This window comes from Nylanderia fulva, unplaced genomic scaffold (assembly GCF_048542155.1).
Source record: "Nylanderia fulva isolate GAGA-0341 unplaced genomic scaffold, ASM4854215v1 Scaffold128, whole genome shotgun sequence".
In the NCBI taxonomy this organism is placed as follows: Eukaryota; Metazoa; Arthropoda; class Insecta; order Hymenoptera; family Formicidae; genus Nylanderia; species Nylanderia fulva.
The window spans coordinates 44,405-71,025 of record NW_028189496.1 but is presented as its reverse complement, the minus strand read 5'-3'; the positions used below and the strand labels follow the sequence as shown (position 1 = coordinate 71,025).

The 26,621-nt window shown below is 30.4% G+C and overlaps 4 protein-coding genes and 2 pseudogenes across 5 annotated transcripts; 2 read left to right on the top strand and 4 right to left on the bottom strand.

Moving 5' to 3' along the window:
• Nucleotides 1-293: 293 nt before the first annotated feature.
• Nucleotides 294-2,741, bottom strand: LOC146724501 (uncharacterized; annotated as a pseudogene).
• Nucleotides 2,742-2,745: 4 nt separating this feature from the next.
• On the top strand, nt 2,746-4,991 carry LOC114932806 (uncharacterized). The gene is made up of 2 exons (XM_029305209.2): nt 2,746-2,794; nt 4,579-4,991. Exons 1-2 carry the CDS (start codon nt 2,746-2,748, stop codon nt 4,974-4,976), a joined length of 447 nt encoding a protein of 148 aa, XP_029161042.2. The 3' UTR covers nt 4,977-4,991.
• A 5,983-nt stretch (nt 4,992-10,974) lies between these two features.
• Nucleotides 10,975-15,394, bottom strand: LOC114932804 (uncharacterized). The gene is given in 12 exon segments (XM_085479688.1): nt 10,975-11,300; nt 11,414-11,513; nt 11,598-11,757; nt 11,921-12,076; nt 12,079-12,164; nt 12,529-12,588; nt 12,717-12,804; nt 13,539-13,587; nt 13,725-13,824; nt 14,593-14,803; nt 14,884-14,939; nt 15,048-15,394. Coding segments are annotated over 12 exon segments (1,215 nt in total). The 5' UTR covers nt 15,133-15,394; the 3' UTR covers nt 10,975-11,236.
• A 718-nt stretch (nt 15,395-16,112) lies between these two features.
• On the bottom strand, nt 16,113-20,648 carry LOC114932803 (uncharacterized). Of its 2 annotated transcripts, none has more exons than XM_029305205.2 (4): nt 19,519-20,648; nt 19,125-19,345; nt 18,879-19,040; nt 16,113-16,611 (listed from the first exon to the last, which is right to left on the bottom strand). In XM_029305205.2, exons 2-4 carry the CDS (start codon nt 19,342-19,344, stop codon nt 16,508-16,510), a joined length of 486 nt encoding a protein of 161 aa, XP_029161038.2. In that variant the 5' UTR covers nt 19,345; nt 19,519-20,648; the 3' UTR covers nt 16,113-16,507. The 2 variants fall into 2 exon arrangements, with proteins under 2 accessions (XP_029161038.2, XP_029161037.2); XM_029305204.2 differs by having other exon boundaries at nt 19,533-20,648.
• Nucleotides 16,946-18,926, bottom strand: LOC146724500 (uncharacterized). Its single transcript, XM_085479683.1, has one exon. It carries the CDS (start codon nt 18,863-18,865, stop codon nt 17,075-17,077), a length of 1,791 nt encoding a protein of 596 aa, XP_085335809.1. The 5' UTR covers nt 18,866-18,926; the 3' UTR covers nt 16,946-17,074.
• A 3,563-nt stretch (nt 20,649-24,211) lies between the features above and the next one.
• On the top strand, nt 24,212-24,689 carry LOC146724499 (uncharacterized; annotated as a pseudogene).
• The last annotated feature ends 1,932 nt before the right edge of the window (nt 24,690-26,621 follow it).

Below are 26,621 nucleotides of genomic sequence, written 5' to 3'. Positions count from 1 at the left end.
TTGGTAGTGGAGTTTTTAAAAGCTCATAACTTATAAACCTCAAAACATTTGCATAAGCAGCCGGAAATGTCCTGTTCCATGCATAATAAGAAGCAAATAATCCAGCAGTTATTTTTTCCATTGTTGGTTGAGGAATTTCTATTTTTATTTCTGCATCTGCTACCAAGTAGGCAATCATAATATCATGATTATTTGTGTATATAACTACACGAGGTGCATCGCCTTCATTTGTAATTAATTTATCTATATCTCCCATTACCTGAGAATAAATTTGTTTAAAGTTAAATATTTAATTAAATAATTATTTTAATTATAAATAAGCATATAAAATCAGTACTAACTTCTTTTATAATAAATAGAGCAAGAAAGTTTTTTTTTTTTTATAAGGTCAGCACATAGATTTTGCATAATAAAAATTTTATTATCAGTTGGCTTTTTTATGGAATAATATGTTGTAAGTTTTTCAAGCATTTTTCCAATTTCGTCGAAAAGTATTTTTTCTGTAATCTTCTTTAATTCTAAAAATTCTGACAGTATCTGTAATAATAGAGAAAAGTATATAAATAAATAATGTGTATGTGTGTGGGTATGGGTGTGCGTGTGTTTCATTATAAAAATTTGATAAATAAATGTACGTTATACAAAACGTACCAACTCATAATTATTTAATTGAGGATATTTTTGCACAATGTCAACTATTCGTTTCGCTTCATCAATCCATTGTCTTCGATGAGATAATGTCATCTTTAAGAGACGTTTTATATGAGAAATGTTTTTATGGTCAATATTTTTTTTCTTCTCTAATTCTTTTAAGGCATTTTGAATATCTGCATTTGTAATATGATTAATCGTCCTGTAAAAATTTTTTTTAATTATATATTATTTTATTTTAAATAAATTTTATTAATATAGAAAATGTATAATAAAAAATTTATAAAATAAATAAGAATATGAAACAGACGTTTTCAAGCCATACGCGGTTAGTGGTATGCGATTCCCGAATCTGCGACTTTCCTGGCCCGATATTTTTTCTCGTCTATTCTTGTAATTTAAGTCTCGTAGAAATCTTAAATTTCTACAAGATTAACGCACCATTAACGGCATATGGCTCGGAAACGCCTGTTTCATATTCGTATTTATTTAATAATATACTGAGTCAAGAATTAATTTATTTAATTTTTTAAATAAATTTATTTTCTAACCGATCAATATTGGCAGTAGTACTAGCTTTAACAGTAAATTTAATTTCTTCCTCCTCTTTTTTCTTTTTCATTTGAGATTGTCTTTTCTCTAAAACTCGATGATTTCTAATCCAAACACTTAATTGACTTTTAAGTAAAGTCTGCATAAAAAAAGGATATATAAAATTTAAAAAACCCATTAAATATTTAAAAAATATTCATTTTTTAGAAACCTTTTTATCTTTATTATTTTCGAAGTTATCGTCATTTGAAATTTGGTAAATTTTTTCCAAATTTTAAGTGTACTGTTTTTTTTTTGGAGTGAGTGTATTTGATATTATTTTTTACCAATTTTACATGATTGTGATTATTGAATCATTGTTGTGAAACAACAATGTTTCAATAAGATCGATTAATATTCATAGGGAAAATTTAAAATAATTTTTTAGGAGGTTTGCTCGCTAGACTCGAAGTCGCCAAATTGATCTTTCCGTACATGGCCAGTATTGGAGTTGCTTACCTCGTAACTCTCTGCTTGTACCCAGGAATCGTATCGGAAATAATATCCTGCAAATTCGAATCGTGGATGCCAGTTATTCTGATAACCGTCTTCAACTCCGCTGATTTATTCGGCAAGATTGTCGATTATTTAAATTGTATATGACATTAATTCTTTGTTCTTTTTTTAATATTTTGTTTTCTTCGCATTCAAATGGACGAATATTTTAACACTTTTTTAATACTTTATTTATTTATACTTATTCTTAAAATACTTTCCTTTTGATTAATATTGCTATTATATTATCATGTTATTTAATTTTTAATATCTCTAGAAAATCTAATTAAAAGATATAACACTGTGCAACAAAAAATGATTTTTTTTAACATTGGAGCGAGACTAGTCGTTTCTTATAGTTTTTTGGATGCTGAATACGAATAATATCTTCAAAATTGCTCCATAACATCACAATTTTAAGAGACATGCAATTAAAGTTGCAAAAAAGGCTATTTTCATGAACTTTGTCATATTATAGCTACAATATGCGACATGCTAAAAAAGTTTTCTTGCTATCAAAATAAAATATATTGTTAGAATTTTAACCCTGAATAGGAATTTTCAGTGATGTAATGGAGCAATTTTGAAGACAGATTTGTGTTCAGCATCCAAAAAACTATAAGAAACGACTATAGTTTCGTGCCGGTGTTTTTTTGTTGAACAATGTAATAGATGTTGCTTGAATATAAATACAACATATTAATGCAAAAATGGAAAATATATAAAAGTGATAAAAACTATAAAATTAAAAAGTATTAAAGCAGTTATGTTTTTTTTATATAGAATTATAATACAGATTATCTGAATTTTTTATAGGCATTTGGTTTAATACCTTACGAATGGAAGCGCACTCAGTTACTCTATTTCTCTAGTGCGCGAATCATACTTATTCCCCTATTTCTACTTTGCGCAATTCCACGTGGTGCTCCTATTCTCTCCGGCGAGGGATTCCCGCTTGTGCTCTTCTGGCTCCTTGGCTTTACAAATGGTGTAATCGGTTCCATACCAATGATTCAGGCGCCAAGCAAATTACCAGAAGAACATCGAGAACTCGCAGGTATATATTATAAAAACAAAGAGTACGGGCAGTTCCCAAGTGACAAGCATATACGTCATTTTGACGTCGAATAACGTCATTGAATGCCAAAATGACGTCAGTTTGCTATTTGTTGCTCAAAATTTTCCTAACTCGAGATTGGATTTTATTTTTTGACTTAAAATGAAATTTATATGATGCGATTACGAATACGCGAGTTTTAAAGTGGACCAAATTATTCCAGAAAAAATAGCTCATTTAAAATTCTGATTAACAAATATGATGCCACGTCAAATGAAAAGATTTCTTTTAATCAGCTCAATTTCAATAATTTACACCCCATGTTTATTTCTTTCTTTTTTTTCAACAAGATTTATTTTGACAATAAAGCAAACAAGAAAACTAATGCCAAAAGCCATTTTATTGAGTGTTACGATTAACTGCAAGTGTCAGTCAATCAGGTCAATCAGATATAGCAAAAATGGGATTAAAACCATTAGGATCATCTGTCATATTGGAATTAGAATGAGTTATTCTCTGAAAATGGTAACTCGGTCCATTTTGAAACTTATGCATATTCGCAATCTACGTGTCGTAAACTTTATTTTCAGCCAAAAATGAATCGGGAAAAGTTTGAACAACAGGTCTATAGGCACTTGTTCACACTATTTTCGTTAAAATATAATAGTGATAAAAGAGAAAAAAGAAGGAAGGACACAGAATATAAATTATTGAAACGCGGTAATTAAAAAATTTTTTTTATTTTCAATTCGTCTACTTCTTACATTTCAAAAAACTAGTGTACTCCAGCATTTAATATTAAACATTTTGTATGTCACTTATTTAAAAATTACACTATGTGTGGTTTTAATCATTTACTGAACGATCGGTGGGCAAGGAATGTTCAGGAATATTAACGATGGCCGGGTTGGTTGTCGAAGGCTCCCTTTAATTTTATTAATTAGGTAATAACTATGGTGTCGTTCCTCTGGTCTGGTAGTCTTTCGCTCGTCCTTCTCTCAACGGGAGCGGGTTAACATCGCCACAGCGCGAAAATCCGCAAACTAGGCGGTATTCGGCGGACGCACTTTTCGAAGAATACAGAGCGAAAACTGTTTCGATAGAATTTCACTGACTTGTGGTCGCTTAGACGGCCGAACGCTCACTCTCTCGGAATCGACCGTCGGATCGCAGGAACCCGCCGGTTTTCGGAGAAAAGTAAGGGAAATAACACGAAGTCAGAGCGCTGGCAATGACAAGCCGTGTTTATATATAATTTTTTGGTTGATCAGCTGTGTGCTCGCTCGCGCAGACAATAAGTCGAGGCGAGCGATAGTCGCAAAACGATTCCAAAACACACTAGTTTACAAAAAAATACTTATTTCATTATTTTAAATCAGACAAGGTATTTTAAAATAGACATGTTTCTTATAAATTTTTGAGTGCTTGAAATTTGCTTCCGAGGAAAAAAGGTTTTTTAGAAGGAACTGTTTTTCCCAAAATTAATTTTGCCATTATTTGTTTTTCTTTAGACCATATATAACATTTTTTTCAAACAATTTCAAGTAGACAATTAAAATGAGACATCTATATATAAATTTTTTTTCTTATTTAAAATAATATTCAAAATTAATCTATTACAGCTCTAACAGCACACATTCGAAAGACGTTTAGACATGCAGAAGATATTCGAATGTCCTCTGGATATCCTCTGAACGTTTTTTGGATATGTTGTGCTGTTAGGAAGATTTTTATTAATCCGTTAAACTTAAAAGTTAATAATATACAATATCATATTTTATTAGGTAACATTATGACGTTATCGTATACTACTGGATTGACCATCGAATCTTTATTGGCGTATGTGATGGATGCCTGTCTCGGCCCGTCTGTGCAAGCTAAGGACGTGTGCGCGCAGTTGGCGAATAGTCAAATTTTGACGACCCCGCTCAGCAACGTGACGGCGAGCATTCTGATGAACGGGATATCTTCCACTTTGCCCGTCGTTGAAAGAATGACGACGATGCCGAAGGCGAAGACCACTGCCAATGTGCTAACTACGATTCTGATGTCCACGTTATTGTCGAATAGCACCGTAAGCCTACTAAGCGACGAAGGGGCGCTGAATGCGTCCACGACGGTCTTACCGAAGCTCTTAGCTAATGTTACCACTTCGGCAAGTAACGTGATTTTGCAACATTAGGACGCATATGTTTGCGCTGTGTTAAATCTGGTACTTTCACATATATGAGAGAGGGGGGGGAGAGGAGAAAGAAAGAAAAATTATAGGTGTATGTGTGCGTGTGTACGCAAAAAAATTATATACGAGTTGAAGAAGTCGCTATAAAGCTAAAGTGTTTAAATTGATGAAATTTGTAAGTTATTGTAATAATTGTTGACAAGTGTTTAATTTTTTTGGTTATGTTGCTAACTACCATATAAGATATAAAGCTTATATTTTGTTTGTGTCCATATTATGTATCATTTCTGAATTTACTTTTTGCTTGATTATTTTATGTAAAGATTGTTTTTAAAAAAATTAGAATAATAAAAAAGAAATAGTATACCTAATTTTATTGCAAGTGATAAAAATAAAATATAATACAATTCAAACAATATGTAATATATTATTAAAGCACGAGACGTTCAGCAATTGTTTCTGAATGTTCTGGTTATTAATAAAAATTGTGTAGATAAGATATATCAATCTTGGAAATAAAAGGCCAGAAAATAATGCAAAAAGTTAAACCTTTTAAATCTTTTAAAGGTTCTTTACATTATTTATAACACAATATAATTCGAGATTGGATTTAAAAACAATAATAGAAATAAGAAACAAAGCATGTTTCAAAATCATAAACTTTTTCAATTTTTCTCTATTTGAAACATTCTAATAGATTTTTTATTTATTAATAAATTTTGTTATTAATGTATAAAAAAATTAATGTATGAAAATAGCATGAAAAAAGAATCAAAAAATAAAAAATATTTTTTCCTTAATATATGTATATGCAATTGAATTAGATGCACTATAGGAGAAATATGAACCAGTAAAAACAAAAAAAAAAAATTAATTATTTTTTTGAAAATTTTAAGTTTAATACACGATGTTGTGAGAAAATAAAAAAATAAAATTTTAAAAAAATTATAAAAAATTTTATTATTATTTTATTATTAAATTAAGTATTAAAATACTTTTGGAATTTACAAACATGCTTGAATATATAAAATATCATAATTTATGTCTATTTAATTGTTTTAAATAAAAATGGTAATAATTTCGTCAACCATATCTGGCTATAAATACTATTTATTAAACTTTACGACGTTTCGGCCATGGGTTTCGGCCCTTATCAAGTGCTATCACAATTGATATATAATTAAATTAATAATATTACAGATTAATACAAATTAGGTGCTTAAATATTAATATACCAACCTACTTAATACCGCATTATTGTAATAACACTACTTGTTTGATCTTAGGTCATGACGTGATGTACTGTCATGATAATGTGTTACGAACTAACTATATTAATATGTCAATACGGAACTATGGTATTTATATACTAGATCAGACTAAACGACCTTTATTAATTTTTCGTAGACATTGTTTAGATTGTCAGTATCTTTTTGTAAGTTAATATTATTGTCAAATTTCTTGATGAAAAACATCTCCGCTATTTCTCGTTTTCTAACATATTTTTCATGATGTAAAATTTCGGGCGAAGACCAATTGAAATCATGTCGCATATCAATTTTATGATTAGTAATGACCGAAAAATTACTACTGTGTACCTTGATGTTATTAAAATGTTCCTTTACACGTGTGCCTAATTGTCGTTTAGTTTGACCTATATATGATGCAGGACAATTTTTGCAATTAATTCTATACACTACTTCTGTTTTTTCTTTTAAAGGTATAGGGTCTTTTACACGTTTAATTAAAGAAGTTAATTTCTTCGGTATACTGTAAACGCTTTGCATACCCGTAGTTTGTAATAATCTCGTCAAATCATCGCTGAGTTCTTTGACATAAGGTCATTTTATAACATGATTAAATTTCGCACTGCCTAAATTATTGTTATTATTAATATAATCATCGTTGTTTTGTGTACTAAGTAATTTTAATCTGTTTTTTACGAACTTATTGACAATGTCCGAAGGAAAACCATTGTTCATCAATATCGTTTTTACTTTGAGGATGTTCGCTTGATGAAAACATTCATTAGATAGCATCACCGCATGATCAACTAAACTGAAAATAGTATTCTTTTTATATTTAAACGGATGATTGGAATAATAATTAATATATCTGCCTGAACTTGTGGGCTTCAAAAACCAATTAGTTAAGAAATTGCCATTTTTCCTAATTACTGTAGTGTTTAAGAAATTAATCATGTTATTATTTTCAATCTCATGCGTGAACTTTAATCTGGGATGATAATTATTAAAAGTTGACAAAATTTCATCAACACACCCCTGAGGGATAATTGTGAAAATGTCATCCACGTATCTAAAAAACGGCATAGTTTCGAAACCCAACATTTCCAGACACTCAGTCTCTAGATCATCTATCACCATATCAGCTAATATTGGTGAAAGCGGAGACCCCATAGGACTACCATAAATTTGTTCATAATATTGACCGTTAAAAACAAAACTAGTCGAATCCACGATAAACTCGATCACATATAAAAATTGAGAGAGGTTGAAAGTCGTATTGATCATGATGTCATTCCATCTCTTTTCTACTCCCTTGATTACTAATTCCTTAGGGATATTCGTAAACAAGGAAGCAACGTCTAACGATATTAATAATTCCTCGTCCTTGATTAACATGTTATTAATGCTCTTCACAAAGGACCAACTGTCCTTAACATATGATCTTGGTTTCTTAATAGATTTACTCAGTATATCGTGTATGTAAGTCGACAAGTAATATAATGGACTATATAAAGATGACACTATGATACGCAATGGAAAGTCAATTTTGTGAATTTTCGGTAACCCATAACAACGTGGTAAATTACCATTAGTTGTGTTTAAAAAATTATAAGTATTTATGTCTATGAGTTTATTATCAAGCCATAATTTAATTATATATCAATTGTTATAGCACTTGATAAGGGCCGAAACCCATGGCCGAAACGTCGTAAAGTTTAATAAATAGTATTTATAGCCAGATATGGTTGACGAAATTATTAACATTTTTAATTATTGACTGGTGACTTCTTAGTTCTTTATATATATGTTTTAAATAACTTAAATAGTGCCTCTTTGTTTTTGCTTCAAAGGAAGAACTCTTTATATTAAATATTTTTCCGTTTACATTTTGTCAGTAATACTTTTATTTCTACACATATAAAAAATAATTATAATTTCTTCTATAATCTATATTTACTTAAAAATAGATAAATAATTTTAAAAATCTATCTATTTTAAAAATGGCCTACATTTGTATAAAATTTGGTTCAATTTACCTTTTTTAAGGGTGATAAAAACATAATATTTAACATTTATACAAAGGTTTCTTTATCAGTTTTTTTATTATAAAAAAATTAATCTTTCGTTTAAAAAGTTTAAATTTAAATCTTAATTATATACATTGTATATAACTTTGCTATTATTAAAAATGCTATTAATTGAATAAATAAAACATAATTTAAATAACATTAAATGTATAAACAATGCTATTTATTTCATATTTTAAAAGTTTGAGTGACGTAGATCATCTCAATTACTTTTCTGTTTAACTCTGAATTTCTATATGTATAACGCAAACAAAATAAAGTATATTTTAATTTTAATTTATATCTAACAATAAATAAAAAAATAAATAAAATTGATTATTATATTTATGTTCCAAGTTGATAAGAACAGGCATTATAAATTGTTATAAATATGTTATTTAAATTCGGAGTATTCTGCTATTTTTGTAAATTGCATAATATAATTATATATTATAGTAAACGTTGATTTAATTAAAAATTGAATTTTATATTTTATTTTAAAAGAGATTGAAATTTTTTTTATTGTGAATGTTGATATTGGATACTGCGTTTGTAATATTTATTTATGCGTAGGCTACATTATACCATATATATGGTGCACTTTATTTTGTATGTACTGTGATAAAGTTGTCTTTCGAAATAACATCAGATTAAACACACGCACAAAGAAATTGTAACAATTGTGTATAAAATTGCGTTTACAGAGGTATGAAGCTGAAAAGTGATTATCGCGAGATACACGTCGAACTTCAAATGTTTCTTTTTTGTTATGAAGGATATCGCATGCCTTTTATTTCGTATCAGCAAAAAAATCACTGTTTCAAATATATTTTTAAAAGCGATGAAAAGAATAAAATTGATTTTTTTGTAGAAAATAATGTTATGTACAAAGTAGTTCCGCATTTTATTTTGATCAGTCAAATAACTCGAAATGACGAGGTTTTAGAACAAAATGTACCCAGCTAGCCAAGAGTGATAAAATCACGTTTCGTTAAAGCTTTGCGGTAAAGTTTGCTTTAATTTTAACAACAATTTTCTGGCAAACATTTGCCTTGCTTCGTCTTGTCTAAATATTTCGAACAAATTAACGGCAAAACTTTTCGTTATATGATGCTTGCCAGCAAAAACTCAGCTTAATGCGGACACACCTTGTCGCAATTTTGCTACAAAGGCCTGCTCGAGTTTACCGCAATCTTTGTGCAAAGTTTGTATCATTTTGCTAGCTGGGTATTAATAAAAGTTGTAGCATTGTAAATGGGACTTAATATCGTGATCTAGAATTAGCCTTGATCATTACAAAATCATTTGGCGTTTTTCAAGGTCATTTAAAGGTCAATCTGATTTTTTTAATGAATAGTACTTTTTTTACATCAATTGATTGTTCTCATTCTTTTGTATAGATCAAAATATTGAAATAAGATTATCAAAGAATGAATATTTTATAAAATATTTTATAGTTTATCTAAAATTATATCAAATTAAAATATCAAACTATTCATGTGAAATCAATTTATACAAAAATATGGTGGTTTTATTAAAAAAAAATACTAACTTCTAAATGACCTTGAAAAACATTATCCAAGCGTAATTCTAGATCACGATACTATCCCAGTAAACACAGTATATAAATGTTATATACTTAAGCATGTTACATGTAACGTATATGTTAGTTGTAATTTCCCACTCATAGATGTAACATTTTTAATATTACATATATTACATTGTAGTTATATTGCCATTATATCCCAAGATAGCACTGACTTATCAATACATCAATGTGCTATTTGGTATATAATTACAATATGACTACAATGTAATATATGTTATAATAAAATGTTACATCTATGAGTGGGAAATTACAACTAACATGGATGTTACATGTAACATACACGTTATATTACCTCCCATACAGTACGAATCGCGAGGGATACGTTTCAAATTAGTTTCAGAGAGATATTTGTTACGAGACGATAACAATGGTTATCATTACAGATATGTATTTGATATGAAATAAATATGTGTCCGTTACCGCTCAAATTAGTTCCAATCTCCGCGTTCATAACATGAAATGTAGTTTATTTCAGATACGTAACAGAAGTGTAATATTGTTGCGTAACATACTTACAACAATAAATATATAACTGCAATATTTCAAAAATGTAATTGGTACGCAATAGATATGTAACTGAAATATATTTGGCTATTAATCATATAATTTTTTTGTAGGAGCGAAAATGTAAAAATTAAAAATTTCGCATAAATTCGACAAATAGAATTAATGAATTCACGTAAAAGTTTTTACTTTTTCCGTCTTAGGGTAAATGTAAAAAGTGAAAACTTTTACGTGAATTTATAACAATTCCTATTTGTCGAATTTACGCGAAATTTTTACTTTTTATATACATTTCCGCTCCTACGAAAAAATTACATGATTGATAATTAAATAATGCTTGCACTTCCTCTATGAAAAAGAATATAGACACTATATAATATTCAACCATCAACATATAAACATATATATATATATATATATATATACTGCTATATATAATTTAAAAACTTCGGTTTTCAATAGTTTTGTACAGTTTTTCGTCAATAATTGAAACTTATAATTCTTTTCGTTTAGATAAAGAAATATAATTAATAGAAGGTAGAAATTAGGTATAAGAAATTTTATAATGTAAAATGTACATTTGAATATGTGTATTTAAATAATATATATATAACATATACATATGAAATTTTTTTATAGAATGTACATTTTGTACGTAAAATTGTTACACAGTTATTAAAAATTTTTAAGCAACTAATTTTATATTGCGTAAAACATAAGTATATATAATTTTATTAGATTACAACAAAAAATAAACTATGTTTTTTTTAACTATAACTTTCTATTTAACTCTGAATACGGTATCAAATCATTGATGAATAAGATTTCATCAGAATGCTAAAGATCAGAATTTTTATCGTCACTGTTGTCTTTTGAATTCACTGGTTTGTTGATCTTCGTTCTGAAACACAAAATTAAAAATATTGCATATTTTTAAAAAATATATTGTACATACATATATTATATATTTATTTAATATCATAATAAGTATACAAATATAAATTATATACATACATTTCTCTCTTGCATCGTAACGGGGCTTGGACCAACCACTTCCCAATAACATTGTCAATTTCCGTTTCTGACGTATTGATTCGCTGGCTCTGCACCACAACTACAAAAAATATACAATATATATCACATTATATACAATTAAAAATTAATTTTTAAAATGAGTATATAAATGTGTAAAATTTACCTCGAACTAGTTTGGTTATATGTAAATCTTTGAAACTCTTCTTCCCTCTGACTCCCGCCCAACTGAAGCCTGCCGCAATTTTGTTTGACAGGATTTCAAACAGGACATTTCGTGTAATACTTTTTACGTTGTCTCCACCAATTTGACAAAGAGCTGTACCCTGAAATAAAGTTATTTCCGAAAATATTTGTAATAAATTTAATAGTAATAGTAATAATGATAACTAAAATGTATTAATTCTTATGGAATTAATTAATGTATATATGTTGATTAATATATGGATTAATATATCTATGGAAATAAATTATATAAACTGCTCTTACAACTTTTTGGAAATATTCAGTATCTTCTAAAGCACTCTCCAGTATATCCAGATTATCCAACGTTTCAATAAAGTTTTTTTTTCCATCAATAACTTTCCTGTTAACAATGTGTAAACCTTCGCTGCGGTTATCATTCTTGGATCTATTAGTACAACGTTTTCTTTTATTTCTGCGATGTCTTCTTTCATTATATAGACCTCCTGGAGTAACTTATTTAGCTTTCTAAAAACTTCTGATAATCCTTCTGAAATGTTAAATATTATAAATATTACATTATCAGAGATGGGGCTAAGTAAGAATGCAAATAGAAAGTTAACTATTTTAAAGTTGAATATTTTTGTATTGGCAAACGCGAGACGCTGGCAACGTCGAAATAATACTCGAGGTAGAGAAAAGTCATTGGAGAGAAAGACTTGTCAAGCAATTTTCTATGAATATAATATACTACGTATAACGTATAAAACCCGCCGATTGCACCAACGTTATTTTTGCTTTAAGCGAGACTTAAATATGTATCTATCTTTATCTTTCTTTCTAAATAAATAAAGACACATGTATATTTAAATAACGTTGGTGCAATCGGACCTAAGTGATTAATGAAAACTTACTATTGGTATTATAATCTGCATCTTTGTTTTTAAAAGGTCTTAACGGGAGTTGTTCCTTTTCTGAAATTATACAGAAACCAAACTGTATAAAGTTACATATACAACATACATACATATATATATATATATATATGCATTCTAAATATTATTCTTTAAATGTATAGATACAAATAATTATATAAACTTACTGTTTGTAGTAGAATTGGTACATTCTATATTTTCAATAAAAATAAAATATCGACGGCAATCGGAGCCTATGCGGATGACATGCACAAAATTAATAAATTAAAATGAGATCTCAAATCAAACTCATTTATTAAATTCTAAACGTTTCGACCCACTTCGGGTCTTCTTCAGTAGAATCCGCAAATAAATTAAATATCATTCTCCTCCCTATTCAAACCGTCCGGCCGTCGGAGTGTCTCCCTAACGGTGACCATCGTCAGGAAGGAAGCAGAGCCGTGACTCCCTTACCAACACCCGACAGTAAAAACAGAGAGAAGACGATGCTACACGTGACACATCACTCTAACGACTGGTCGTCGACGACCAGTCGTTAGAGTGATGTGTCACGTGTAGCATCGTCTTCTCTCTGTTTTTACTGTCGGGTGTTGGTAAGGGAGTCACGGCTCTGCTTCCTTCCTGACGATGGTCACCGTTAGGGAGACACTCCGACGGCCGGACGGTTTGAATAGGGAGGAGAATGATATTTAATTTATTTGCGGATTCTACTGAAGAAGACCCGAAGTGGGTCGAAACGTTTAGAATTTAATAAATGAGTTTGATTTGAGATCTCATTTTAATTTATTAATTTTGTGCATGTCATCCGCATAGGCTCCGATTGCCGTCGATATTTTATTTTTATTGTAACACAATAATTCGAGCCGAGATTAACAGTTTTTTTTATATTCTATATTTTGTTCTACTGCAGGCTTATTCAATAATACTGTGGATTCTTTTTGTGAAACATTTTTATGTTCTTTTATTTTAGATAAAATAATGTTTCCAACTCTATCATCAGTTTCAGTAATAACTGGGCAGCTGAAACTTGCTAATATTCTTGAATCAGAATTAAATGTTGTAGCGCTATCTTTATTAAATTGTGAATCGTCCGGAAAATGATCGAACTTGTGATATGTAGAAGGTAGCTCATCAGCGCAATCATTGCTTGAACTGTCATCACTTTCAAAATTTACAACGTGTCTAGAATGATGGGTTTTTTTTTATTGTTATCAGAGTCCAAATCTGATATATTTTCAGCAAATTTCAATTTTTCCATCCCTTTTTCAAATGTATCTGTAAAAAAATTAGTTATTTTCATAAAAATCATATATATATATATATATATATATATATATATATATAATATAATACATTTCATATACTTGTAATAATTCCACATATTTATATATGTAATTAGAATTATAATATATAATTGAAATGAAATTATGTAAATTATTATTTCGATTCTATTTCGTTAAATTATAAAGAATCAAATAATTATGCATTAAGATAAAAAAATTATAAGATTTTTACTTTTTGTTCGATTCATTTGAGGACTTAAGTAGAATGGCTGACACATAATTTCAAGACATTGTTTTCATGTCTTAAGTCTTCGTCTTAAAGTAACGCACACTACTGTCTTGTGTCTGAAATCTCTAGCGTTTGCAAGAAACAAGACAGTATTATGCGTTACTTCAAGACAGGATTTAAGACATAAATAATGTTTTGAAATTACGAGTTAGCCATTCTGCTTCGGTGGCACCTAATTGGTCACGTTGTAATTGACCAGAGGCCATTCACAGCAACAGGTGCCACTCTTCTGCTTAAGTCCTTATTTTTGGATCCACTACAATACATAGATCATGTAAATTATATATAAGCCATATTCAGAACGCGTTTTTAAAGATGTTTACGCGCTTTTTTGTCATTCTTTATTTATTGTTCATTAAATGTAAAATAAAGATCAAATGACAAAAAAGCACATTAATATCTTTAAAAGCGCTGAATATGGGCATATATATACATATATATATATATATATATATATATATATGAATATACCTGCAGATGAAAAATAACGTTTTACATCGTGTAAAACCCAGTTGGCACTCTTATTATTTATTTTGGGATTTTCTGCATTTGCTATAGCTTGATGTAGTTTTTTTCTATTCGTATAGCCCATGGGATAGAAACAAGATGTTTGATTTGTTGATAACCAATTTGTTGGCACAAGAGCCAAACCATCATCAAATTGTACAATATGAAATGCCATCTGAAAAGCATAATAAAATAAGAAAATAATCATAAAGTTTGTTTATCAATTTTCTATCAAATATTTATACTTAGACTGACATCCCATGGCACGTATTTCTCGCGGAACGCGTATCGCGTAACCATTGAAAGATGTTCTGCATAACAGAAAAATGTATCTCTCATTAATTACGCGATACGGTTTCCGCGAAAAATACATGGGACGCCAGCCTTATGTATTAAATATGTTAAAATATTGTACGTACCTTCAATGAATACTTTAGACCAAATTTGTATAATATAATATGCAGCAATATACACGCACGTGTGTGAATGTTCTTCGTTCTTCATACACAAAAAATATATATATTTTGGAAGAGGCACTTTAAGGCGATTTTCATATGTCGAAATACATGCGCGACGATGTAACGATAACGATGATAATTATTGTTAAACATTAGAGAATCTACTGACCTCTCGTATCTTGTATAATGCGTAAATGGAAAGTGTACATGCGCCCGTTGCGCCTGGAATACACAGGCGGCAGACGACAGAGGTTATGGGCGTCTCGTTTTCTAAGGCTGCGTTCCCACTCAGTGTTGTTAGACGGGCTAGGTTTTTTCGCGCATGCGCGTATTACCGTGACGTAACCATGACGACTACAGTAACGTATAATGTTTGCGCGCGCAACTATGGACCAAGACCCTGGACCACGGAGTTTTGGCGGAATCGCAGGAAACAGATAAATTGAACGTACGTAAAAATAAATAAATTATTACAATATATGTAATATAAAAGTGTATTATTATAATTTATGTATATTAAAATTAATCAATAATTCAAATTATAAATTGTATAAATAAAAACTAAACTCGTAATTTACGTATGTTATAACATAGGTACACGTATATGTATATATTTTATAATTTCATTATTTGTTTATTGTATGTTTATATTTAACATTTTTAATTAAATTTATTACATTTATAATAAAAATTATACGATTCATTAATTATTTTAAAAAATTTTCAATAATTTAAGAAAAATTAAACAGAGGGGGAAATCAGGACCCCATTTCATGCGAGTGACTACTTCATTAATACTACATTCAATGCGCATGCGCGAAAAAACCTAGCCCGTCTAACAACACTGTTCCCACTGAGCGCGTTGCGTCACGCGAGTTTAAACTAATTAAAATATTTCTATACTTATGATGCAATCTAATGGGACGCAGCCTCAGGCCTGCGCTTGCGCAAAATGCAACAAGTCACGTGCTGACATACTATTACTCTTATATTATGTGTATATTTTTATTATAGGAATTATGGCAATTTTGTTCAACGAAATAATCATGTTGTATTATACACATTTCACAACTTATCAGCTGTTACTCAGATTACAATATGCAGCAAAAGATGCGAACATTTGACTTCACAGCTGAGACTTGTTTTGCATATTTGAAATTAACAATTGTTCAATTTTAGACATAATTAAGGTAAGAACGTAGATATTTGAGAAACGCTAGACAGAATTTAAAAAAGATAAAAATCTTTTCTCGACCGTACTGGCAAATATTATTTATTCAATCACAAGAAGGGTCGAAACATTGTGATTGAATAAATAATATTTGCCAGTACGGTCGAGAGAAGATTTTTACCTTTTTCATAATTAAGGTAAGTATATCATATATGTATGCTTATTGCATGTACAGTTAACTTTTCTAATTTTACTTAAATTTATTTCTGTTTTTAACAGTTTGAGCCAGCCTTAGATTTGGTCCTACATCTTGTGTTTGATCGGAAGAGCTGCCAACATTTTTCCATTGACTTCCTTGCTCATTAATCATTTCCGCAAGTATCAGATCATGAAAAAAATAATGGTTTAGCGGTCTGCGCAATGCTATATTGTTTGCACTATTATTCCATTCAGATTTTAGCGACAAAACACCATTATTATAACAACGACACACACAATATTGTTTATGTTTTCTCAGACCTGTGCTTGTGCAGAATGCAGCAAGTCACATGCTAAGGCACATACATAACACAGACACAATACATGCTTTGTTTTTTATTACTTTTTATGATACATATTAATAAATGTAACTTATTAAAATATATATATATATAAATGTAACTTATTAAAATATATATATATATATATATATAAATGTAATTTATTAAATTATATATAAATATAAATTTAAGTAATTTAAAAATAAAAATTTTGTAATTCTTGAGCAAACAGTAGATTAAAAGAACTAAAAGATCATTTAAAATTAAAAGCTTAAAGCTTATACACCGGCATGACATAGGGGAATTGCAATGCTTTCATTTTTACTGTTTAGTAAATTATAAACTTTTCCTTCAATTTCAGTGATAGGCCACAAAGACATTTCAGTTGTTTTGCTAATAATATGAATATTAAGTTTTCCAGAAGAGCATGGTAAAGAATATAACGTATTGAGTTTGTTACATTTTACTCCGATAATAAATATCTCTAGATTTTGTGATTGAATAATATTTACAACACAAATATTAGATCCATCTTTTAATACACAACAATTATTTTTGTCCTCTTTACAATTTATATAATATAAATGGGTTTTAAGAATTTTGTACTGATTAAGATTATTTTGCATAATTAAGTTATTCGGCAGAGGGCCTGCACAATGTTTGTTTTTCAAAATAGTATTTGATTGATTATCTAATTTTGAATGGAATTGATATTCGCATGCATGCATTTCCCCAAAACGTCGCGCAACTTGTTGCAAAGGCCTATCTGATTTTCTTAAAATATTTTTTAACATTTGCAAATAATTTTCAAACCGAAAAGCGCTAAATTCATCTAATGCTCCGAATTTCTGAACATCTCTACTAAGATGCAATAAATTATGTATGTTGTGGGTTACGAATTGATCTCCGTATATAATTTGAAATGACTTAACAAAATGTGTCAAAAGTTTTTCAGCGTATAAAATATTATTTTGGTTTTTAATTAATTTTGGATTAATAAGAATTGATATAGCTACATGTAAAGTTAAAAAATTGATATAGATGTCTTGCCGTATAAATCCATTTAGCACTACGGGTCCTGTATACAATAAAAATTGGCGGAACTCTGTAGCTTTCCAATACATAGCATCGTTAAGACTTCTTGGTTTTCTTACAAATTCTATAGGAGTTCGTTCTCTAATTTTTATTAATAATTTTGAAATTTTTTGTATTTGAGTAGAATTTAAACGTACCGAAAAAGGTCTTTTTATCCATAAAATCAATAATTTTTTAACGACTCCCAAGCAAATAAGATGCATATAATCTAACGGTACATTTGTCACTAAACCTAAATTAGGAACTATTGTCAATATTGTTTCCCCCTTATGATAATCTACATCTGTTTGCTCAAGAAAATCTGTATCAGTTCGAAGACGACTTGGAACATTTTCAACAAAACAAACTTTACTATTTTTATGCGTGCCTTGAATGTAACATTTTGAACAACTGTCATACCCGATGTGACCTTTGGTGGACAATAAAAACAATTTTGCTGGAGCATCACAAACAATTGCATAAAGTGAAACTTGTATAGGCAATTTATTATTTATACTAATTAATTCATGAATAAATTCTTTCATGAAATCATTTGCACTGCTTGGTTTGCTATTTCCATAATAGCAACCTACCATGTAAACATTCTTTAACTTAATATCGGATACTAAAATAGGCCAAAACGAAACTTTAGAGGACTTAGCTAAAGGTAAACCGTCTATGTTTAAAATTAAATCAATATTTGATGGGAGTGCTAATTTATCATAGTCAATTATTAATTTTTCAATAAAATTACGTAAACCACAATGCCAATATAATCCGCCTGCTAAATTAATTATATTATTTTCACGCGGTGTTCTTAAAAAAGTTCTGGCATCTTTAGGCAAAAATGATAATATTGGAATATGTTTTTTTAAAATTTGTAAGAGGTCACTAATTGCATTCAAACAAATTCTGTATTTTATTGCCCACCACTTTAAATCTGACATAAATTCAGAACTCTGTATCCCATCCTTACTTATCATGAGTCGTGACATTCATATCTGTTACCTGCAGCATTGATGTTGTCTTCATCGAACCAGTCACATCCATAACCTTTGTCATCAGATAATGGGTCATCATCTGAACTACAATTTTCGGTATCGCTATCAGAGTTCATATTATAATCAGATTCATTATTTGCCAGATCAGATTTAGATGGAGGATTATCACCTGAAAAAAAATCTAATTAATTATCATGACAAAACTGATTATGTACTTTTTATTATCAAGTTTATTTATAATTTCATCAATTACTATTGGATTGAGAAGATGATGAGCTAGCAGCGTGCAAGTTATCGGTAGAAGAATGATGAATAGCCGTAACTCCTTCAAGATCCTCACAAAATTGAATATCATTATCATCATTATCATCTACATATCGGAATCTGTCCAAATCATTCTGTGTTTCAGTAGCAACTAAATATCTACGATGACGTTTTGAGTACGACGAATATTTTCTTTTGTTATCAGACATGCTGTGAAAAAATATATATTTTAAGAAAACAATTAACTTATTTAACCTTCATAAGAGATTCCCATTATATTGTATATATTTTATATATATATTTTATATATATATTTTATATATATATTTTATACACACATATCTTTTTTAGAAAGGATACATAATATATATATATTTACTTACTAAAAAAGTTTTACCTTAGAATTAAATAAGAAAATGAATCAGCTATACTGACGCAAGTTATGTAGCTGCTGGTAATAATATCCGCTCCGAAATTCGGAGTATTCCACTACTATCGCAGAGCTCGCAATACACACTATAATTATAACTATCGATGAAAATTCAAATAGTCACAAACTTACAAGAAATTCACCCACCGTCACTATATTTTGCATCTAACTCTTGCAATATGCTCTGATTTCCCGCGAATTTGTGACCCAATGTGGCGTATATTTTCATGTGAAATGAAGATCTAATTTGTGTCAAATGCACAACCGATACCAAACTGATATCATTTTAATATATAACAAACGACATAATTTGTTACCTTTTGGATACATGTCAGATACGTTTTATACGAAGCTTATAATTCATCATTCCGTGAAAGCAAATTGAAACTAAATTTGCTTTCATCATTTCGTTCAAATACGTATCTAATACATGTCAATTGAAACTGAAACTATGTTACGTTTCTATAATGTAACTTATATTTAGACGTGCTGTATGGGCTGTTATATTCCGTTTTATTATAGCAATGTAACAATTATATATCGGTGTTTGCTGGGATATGTACTTCTCTACAACTTGTGTTTAAAATACATTTTTTTTGAAATGTTATTATTTCGAGATATTTGACTATTGAAAATGGGACACCATATATACTTATCTTGTATATTTATTCTTGTCTTTATTGTTAATTTATTTTAATGCGTAATATAGACTGATAAACTATTTGATGGTTGATGATCGACAAGTTTTTGCCAGGAAGGTTATTGCATGACGAGTATATTCTGTCGAGCTGTTATACGTATCTACGTGTGTGTATATAGTTGATTCATACGATTGAAATATAAAATACGTGTATTTATGTGGCACATTAGGCGTCATAATTACTTTTACAATTCACTAGATCCACTTTCTAGATGCACTTTCGGAAGAAATGCCACATTATTATACATCCTGATTTGTAGTAAAGAAATAAACTCAACAATAAACAATAATTGACGCAACATATTTGATATGTTCTCAGCAAACACCAAGTAATTATTATATAACTGTTAGTTATAATTTTCCACTCAACAATGTAAATGCAATATAACACACGTGTTATATTGCATTTATGGTACATTGTTCAGTGGAAAATTATAACTAACAGTTATATAATTGTTACTTAGCGTTTGCTGGGTTATATCTAAAGTATAAAGACATAAGTATTGTAGAATCTATTACAAGGATTGCAATACAAAGAATTGTTGTTAAAACACAATTGTTTATTTGATTTCAATATAATTATAAGGAACATATAATATATATATGTATATATATATATATATATATATATATATATATATATAATTAAAATTAATTTGTTTATTGTTTTAAAAAGACAAATTTTGCATTCATTTATAAAATAAGAGAAACTAATTTTTTTTAATATTAAATTTTTCTACGAAAATGTAAATCCAAAAATTCTTTTATTTTTATAAAATATTTGTAAAAAAATGTTGGTTGTCAATTACGGATCATTGTTAGTTGTCTTTCTTGCTACGATCACACATCATGACACATTTAAACACGAATGCGTTGATACTTAATGATCATCTATTAAATATATGAATCAGGATCTTTACGATACCTATAAAGAAGAAAACTTGACTTTTTCTCGCACAAATATTCTTGCTCCCATTTTATCCCGCCAGCTTTGTTAATTGCATTATCTGCTCAAGACATATCCGATGTTATATAGAAGATTGTAATCAAAGTTTATAAAATTAAGACATAGTTAGCTCTATACATTATGAAAAAGACTATGTAATACAATTTGATTATGTAATCGATTGAAAAATTTTCTCTGTTTCTTTTTTTTTTAATATAAAACAGTAGCGGATTTTCTATTAAGCACAAATTTGACACATCCCCCAGGACTTTAAGCCGTAACGTAAAGGCCAATATAAAAAATTTTTTTTTGCTGTTTCAGCCTCAAAGTTGGTATATTCATGTTTTTTGATGTTCTGAATACGAAAAACATATTGGAAAAAATCATCCTTGACCTCAGTCATTTTTCAAAGATAAGAATCTGATAAAATGTTTGGATAATAGTGTCAAAAAAATGATAATAATAGTAACAAATAAAATATGTACTGCAAGAATTCTAATCGTAATAGATTATGAATCAATAGTAGCGATCTGCAGCAAATTTACCTTATGCAATCCAATAGTGAAAAATGTTAGGTTAGGTTTTACGATACGCAGTACTATTTTTTCGCACTTAGCGCATAAATAATGTGGCTATACGAACTTTGAGGCCAAAATAGCGAAAAAAAAGAATTTGACCTTGAAATGGCAATTTCCAAAGTCAAGGATGCCTTCAGGATTTTTTTCACTATTTTTTCTTTAATAAACACACCAAATTTTGGCTGTAAACATCAAATAGTTTGTGTGCCTTGGGTGGTCGAAATATCGACCACTCCCGCCCTCTAAAGGTTAATATTGCAGGGAGCTTTTTTTCAAATCAAGTTGTACATAGGTGACTTGGTACGGCAAGAAGTCTGCGAAAATCAAGTTGCGACATTCCTGTATTGCAGGAGACATCCAACTTAAGCTACTATCTGAAGATAGTAAAGTGCTAAAATCCGCTATATATACTGCATGTATACAAAAAAATTTATCCAAAACAATATTTGAAAAAATTGTCAACTCTAAATATAAATGATTTCGATTACTAAATCAAATTGTAGCGATGGTTTGATGTATAATACGCGCATTATTCCTAGTCAACATATCGACATCGACTACTCTGAAAATTTATATATGTATAGTTATACAGAGTGTAATTGAGAGATAATTACATGCTTGATGTATTGTATCTCATTCCTTGTTTGTACATCTTCAAAAAAAAAAAACACCCCATAATCGGTATAATATCTTAAGAATAATGTGTATAAACATTTTATTCTTATGTCATATAAATAAGTAAAGGAAACTTTTAGTAAAGCATCTTCTTTTTTTATATATATTTAACCTTTCTGTATAAACATTAAAAATGCATCAAATGAATACTGTCTCTGCGTAGTATAGATTTTTCAAAAAAAAGTATCCTTATAATTGGTATAAAATTATTCAGCACTATAATTTTTGCTTTAAGAACATATATTAATTTAAACTCAAAAGAAACACACATAATAAGGCCAGAAAACGAGAACATTAATTATAAAAACATAAAATCTATATAATTTAATTGTTAATTCATTTAATTATGAGATCATACAGTCATCTGAATAAATTAATTAAATATAATAATATAATATAAAATAAAATAAAATAAAATAAATTAAAATAGAATCAAATAGGATAGAATAAAAAAAAAATTGCAATGTCAAACATTTCGTATACTTTGTCCTCTTCAGTTAACAAATAAAAAATCGATATTTATGAGCGAATGATGCATTACATCAAAACAGCTGATAAAATATAAGAATTATACAATAAAGTGAAACAATATATAAATAAAAATAACTCGATTAGAAGTCCAAAAAAATCCTTCCAAATTACATGAATACCGAAATTCTGTTGTTCTGTTAAGTATTAAATCGGCAATCCATCAAACAATATTCCTCGTTGGTTGGCGAAAGACTATCCATTTGAAGACAACCGATGCAATGACTTCCAAGTTAAACTGTCATACCACATATAAATTAAAATCAAAATTTATAGAAAAATAAGAAAAAATTCTTAAAATTGAAACATTAAAATTTTTTAACTCTACCGATAGTATATCACTTACAGTTTAAATGTAAAATGTAATTAATTCTATTATAACACTTATAAACGTCCGTAATTAAAATAATTTTAAAAGACTTCCAAGCGATGTCATTTTTATCTGTTGGACAAGTTTAACAAACATGATGACAAAATAAAAATACATAGATTAAAAACAATAAACTAAAAACAGCGAATGCGAAGGACGTGGCAGTTGTTATTCGAACGTCGAACGAGTCTGTCGATCGAGCGAACACTAAGCGAAAATAAATAAGAGGATAGACCCGTGAACAAGGTGACGAGTGAGCGAGCATGTAATCTCCGAAACTTTGTAAATGAGATCCGAAATACATTCAGATTGAAATCATAAATAGTGTCTCTGTTAGAATCCTATAAATTATTGGGGGCTCGTCCGTGCCAAAACAATTCGAAGAGAAAGTGTTAATGAGTGCCCGAAAGGAAGAGCGGAAAGCCGAAAGACTGTATGAAATGAAGTACGAGAAATGAGGAAATTCAAAGAATAGGAAACGAAGTAAAGGCGAAAGACGAGGGACGAAGGAAAGACGAAAGACGAGGATAGAACGAGGGACGAAGGAAAGACGAGGAACGAAGATAAGACGAAAGACGAAGAAGACGAAAAACGAGAAAAAGACGAGAGACGAAGGACGAGAGGCGGAAGACGAGAAGAAGACGTAGGACAAGAATCGATAGTGCTCGAGAATCCAAAAGAGGAACGAAGATAGACGATAGACAGCGAGTAAGCAGGGATCGAGAGCGTTCGCGAATCCTAAGGAGGAACGAAGATAGACGAACAACGTATGTATGACCGAGAATATTCCAGAGCTTAACGCAAAATCTCCAATCGCCGTTTGCAAAAGCAAAATCGATAGACGAAGTTATGGAGAAGTTAGGGCAAATATCTGCAATTAAACAAAAAATTGCCGCAGCATCGCGATAGATAGATGGAGATAGGAATAATCGACGGCGACTGCGAGAATTTCGCGGGTTCGAATTCAACGACGACTCAGCCAAATTTAGAGCTAAGCTCCAATATGCTGTGAGATTTTCAATAGGAGATTTGATATCAATTTGTAATGTTCTTGGCATTGCATACACCGGAAATGCCGAGCAGCTGAGAGAGCGGATAGTGAGGGCTCTGATGGACGTCGGGTCTTTGCGATCAGTTTGCAGCGAGGACGAGGATGACGGAGAGGACGACGACGACGAGATGGATGATAGAAATAACGACGAGAATGATGTCGACGAGATCAACGACGAGAATGCCGATGCCGATGAGGAAAGAGGAAACAACCGTCGACCTGAAAGAGGTAGGAGGCAAAGAAATGCAAATAGCGACGCTAAACAATTTATCTTAAATTATAGAGATGTGGAGGATTCGGTTCGTGCATTTAGTGGAACCGATTCGTATCCAGTTGAACGCTGGATTAACGATTTTGAGGAAGCCGCTGCCATGTTCGATTGATCTACATAAGGTTAGGTTTTCTTCGCAAAAAGATCGCTGAAAGGCGTGGCCAAATTATTCATACAGAGCGAAGGAATTATCAAGACGTGGAAGAAGCTAAAGGATGCATTGACGGAAGAGTTTGCCACTAAAATTACCAGCGCCCAGCTACACAAAATGTTAGAGAAACGCAGGATGAAAAAGAAAGAGACTGTACAAGAATATTTTCTAGCGATGAGAGAGCTGGCTTCAAGAGGCGCGGTGGAGTTGGATGCATCGATTGACTATGTGATTAACGGCATCAACGACGAAGCAAGTAACAAAATGATTTTATATGGAGTAAAAACCGTTCGTGGGTTTAAGGATAAACTCGAGATTTATGAAAAAATGAGGAAAAACCAACCAGACAAAGCGTCAAAATACACGAAGACTCGAGACGAATTGACGAGGAACGCGGGTAGGAAATTCTCGCGCAAGAACGAAAGGAGGACAACTGATAGCCAGGAGAACGGAACGTCGATGCGTTGCTTCAATTGTGGCGCAAGTGGACATCACGCTAGGAACTGTGATAAGAAGGCACTAGGAAAAAAATGCGTTAATTGCAACAAATTCGGACACGAAGCAAGAAATTGTACGGAAAAGAGAGTAAGCGGTTCTAGTTCGAAGGCGGAGCAGGCGGTTAATCTGGTAAGCGCGGCCTTGGCTAATGTAATCAAACATGTTGTTATTGGTAACGAAAATTTAAGAGCGCTTATAGATACGGGAAGCCCTGCTAGTTTGATTCGAGAGGATGCGTTCGCGAAACTGAAAAAATTTGAACTGGCTCAATCGACGCGCGTATTTTCTGGATTTGGAGGCGGTGAGTCTAAAGCCGTGGGCTATTTTCAAACTGTAGTGTGTATAGACGGTGATGACTTTCCTTTGACATTTTATGTTGTGCTTTATGAGACGATGAACGTAGAAGCAATCATTGGTAGGGATATATTAGAACAAGCTAATTTGAATTTTAATCAAGACGGCGTGACTGTCTTTAAAAAATTAGAAGCCGATTTTCTCGCCCATATTAACATTCCGGAAGATTCGCAAGCGGACATTGAAGCCATTTCAGACGCGGAAACAAGGGACAGAATTAAAAAATTAATAACCGAATATGAGCCTAAAAAATGTAAAACGATGGGAATTAAACTTAAAATAACGCTTAAGGACGAAAAACCGATTTTTCAGAGACCATGTAGATTAGCTACGCCGGAAAAGAAAATAGTAGAGAAACAAATAGAAGAATGGCTTCGAGATGGTATAATTGAACCGTGTTCTTCTGAATATGCTAGTCCGGTAGTTGTAGTTAAGAAAAAAAACGGATCTCCACGGGTGTGCATCGATTATCGGCCACTCAATCGAATTATAGAACGAGATGGGTATCCATTGCCATTGATTGAGGATCAGATAGACAAATTGAAGGATGCGCAATTATTTAGTGCGTTTGACCTCGAAAATGGATTTTTGCATGTAGAAGTTGATGAAGAAAGTCGAAAATACACTGCATTTATTACGCATGAAGGTCAATATCAATTTTTCAGGGTTCCTTTTGTCTAACTCTCCTCCCGTATTCCAAAGATTTATTAGTCAAATTTTTCGACCATTGGTTAACGACGGAATAATGACGCTATATTTAGACGATATTATAGTTTTGGCAGCTGACTTTAAGCAAGCGACAGACAGATTAGAAATAGTATTAAATACAGCGAGCCAGTATGGATTAGAATTAAATATTAAGAAATACAAATTTATGAAAAGGCGTATCGAACTTCTAGGCCAAATAATAGAGAACGGAACGGTATCGCCATCC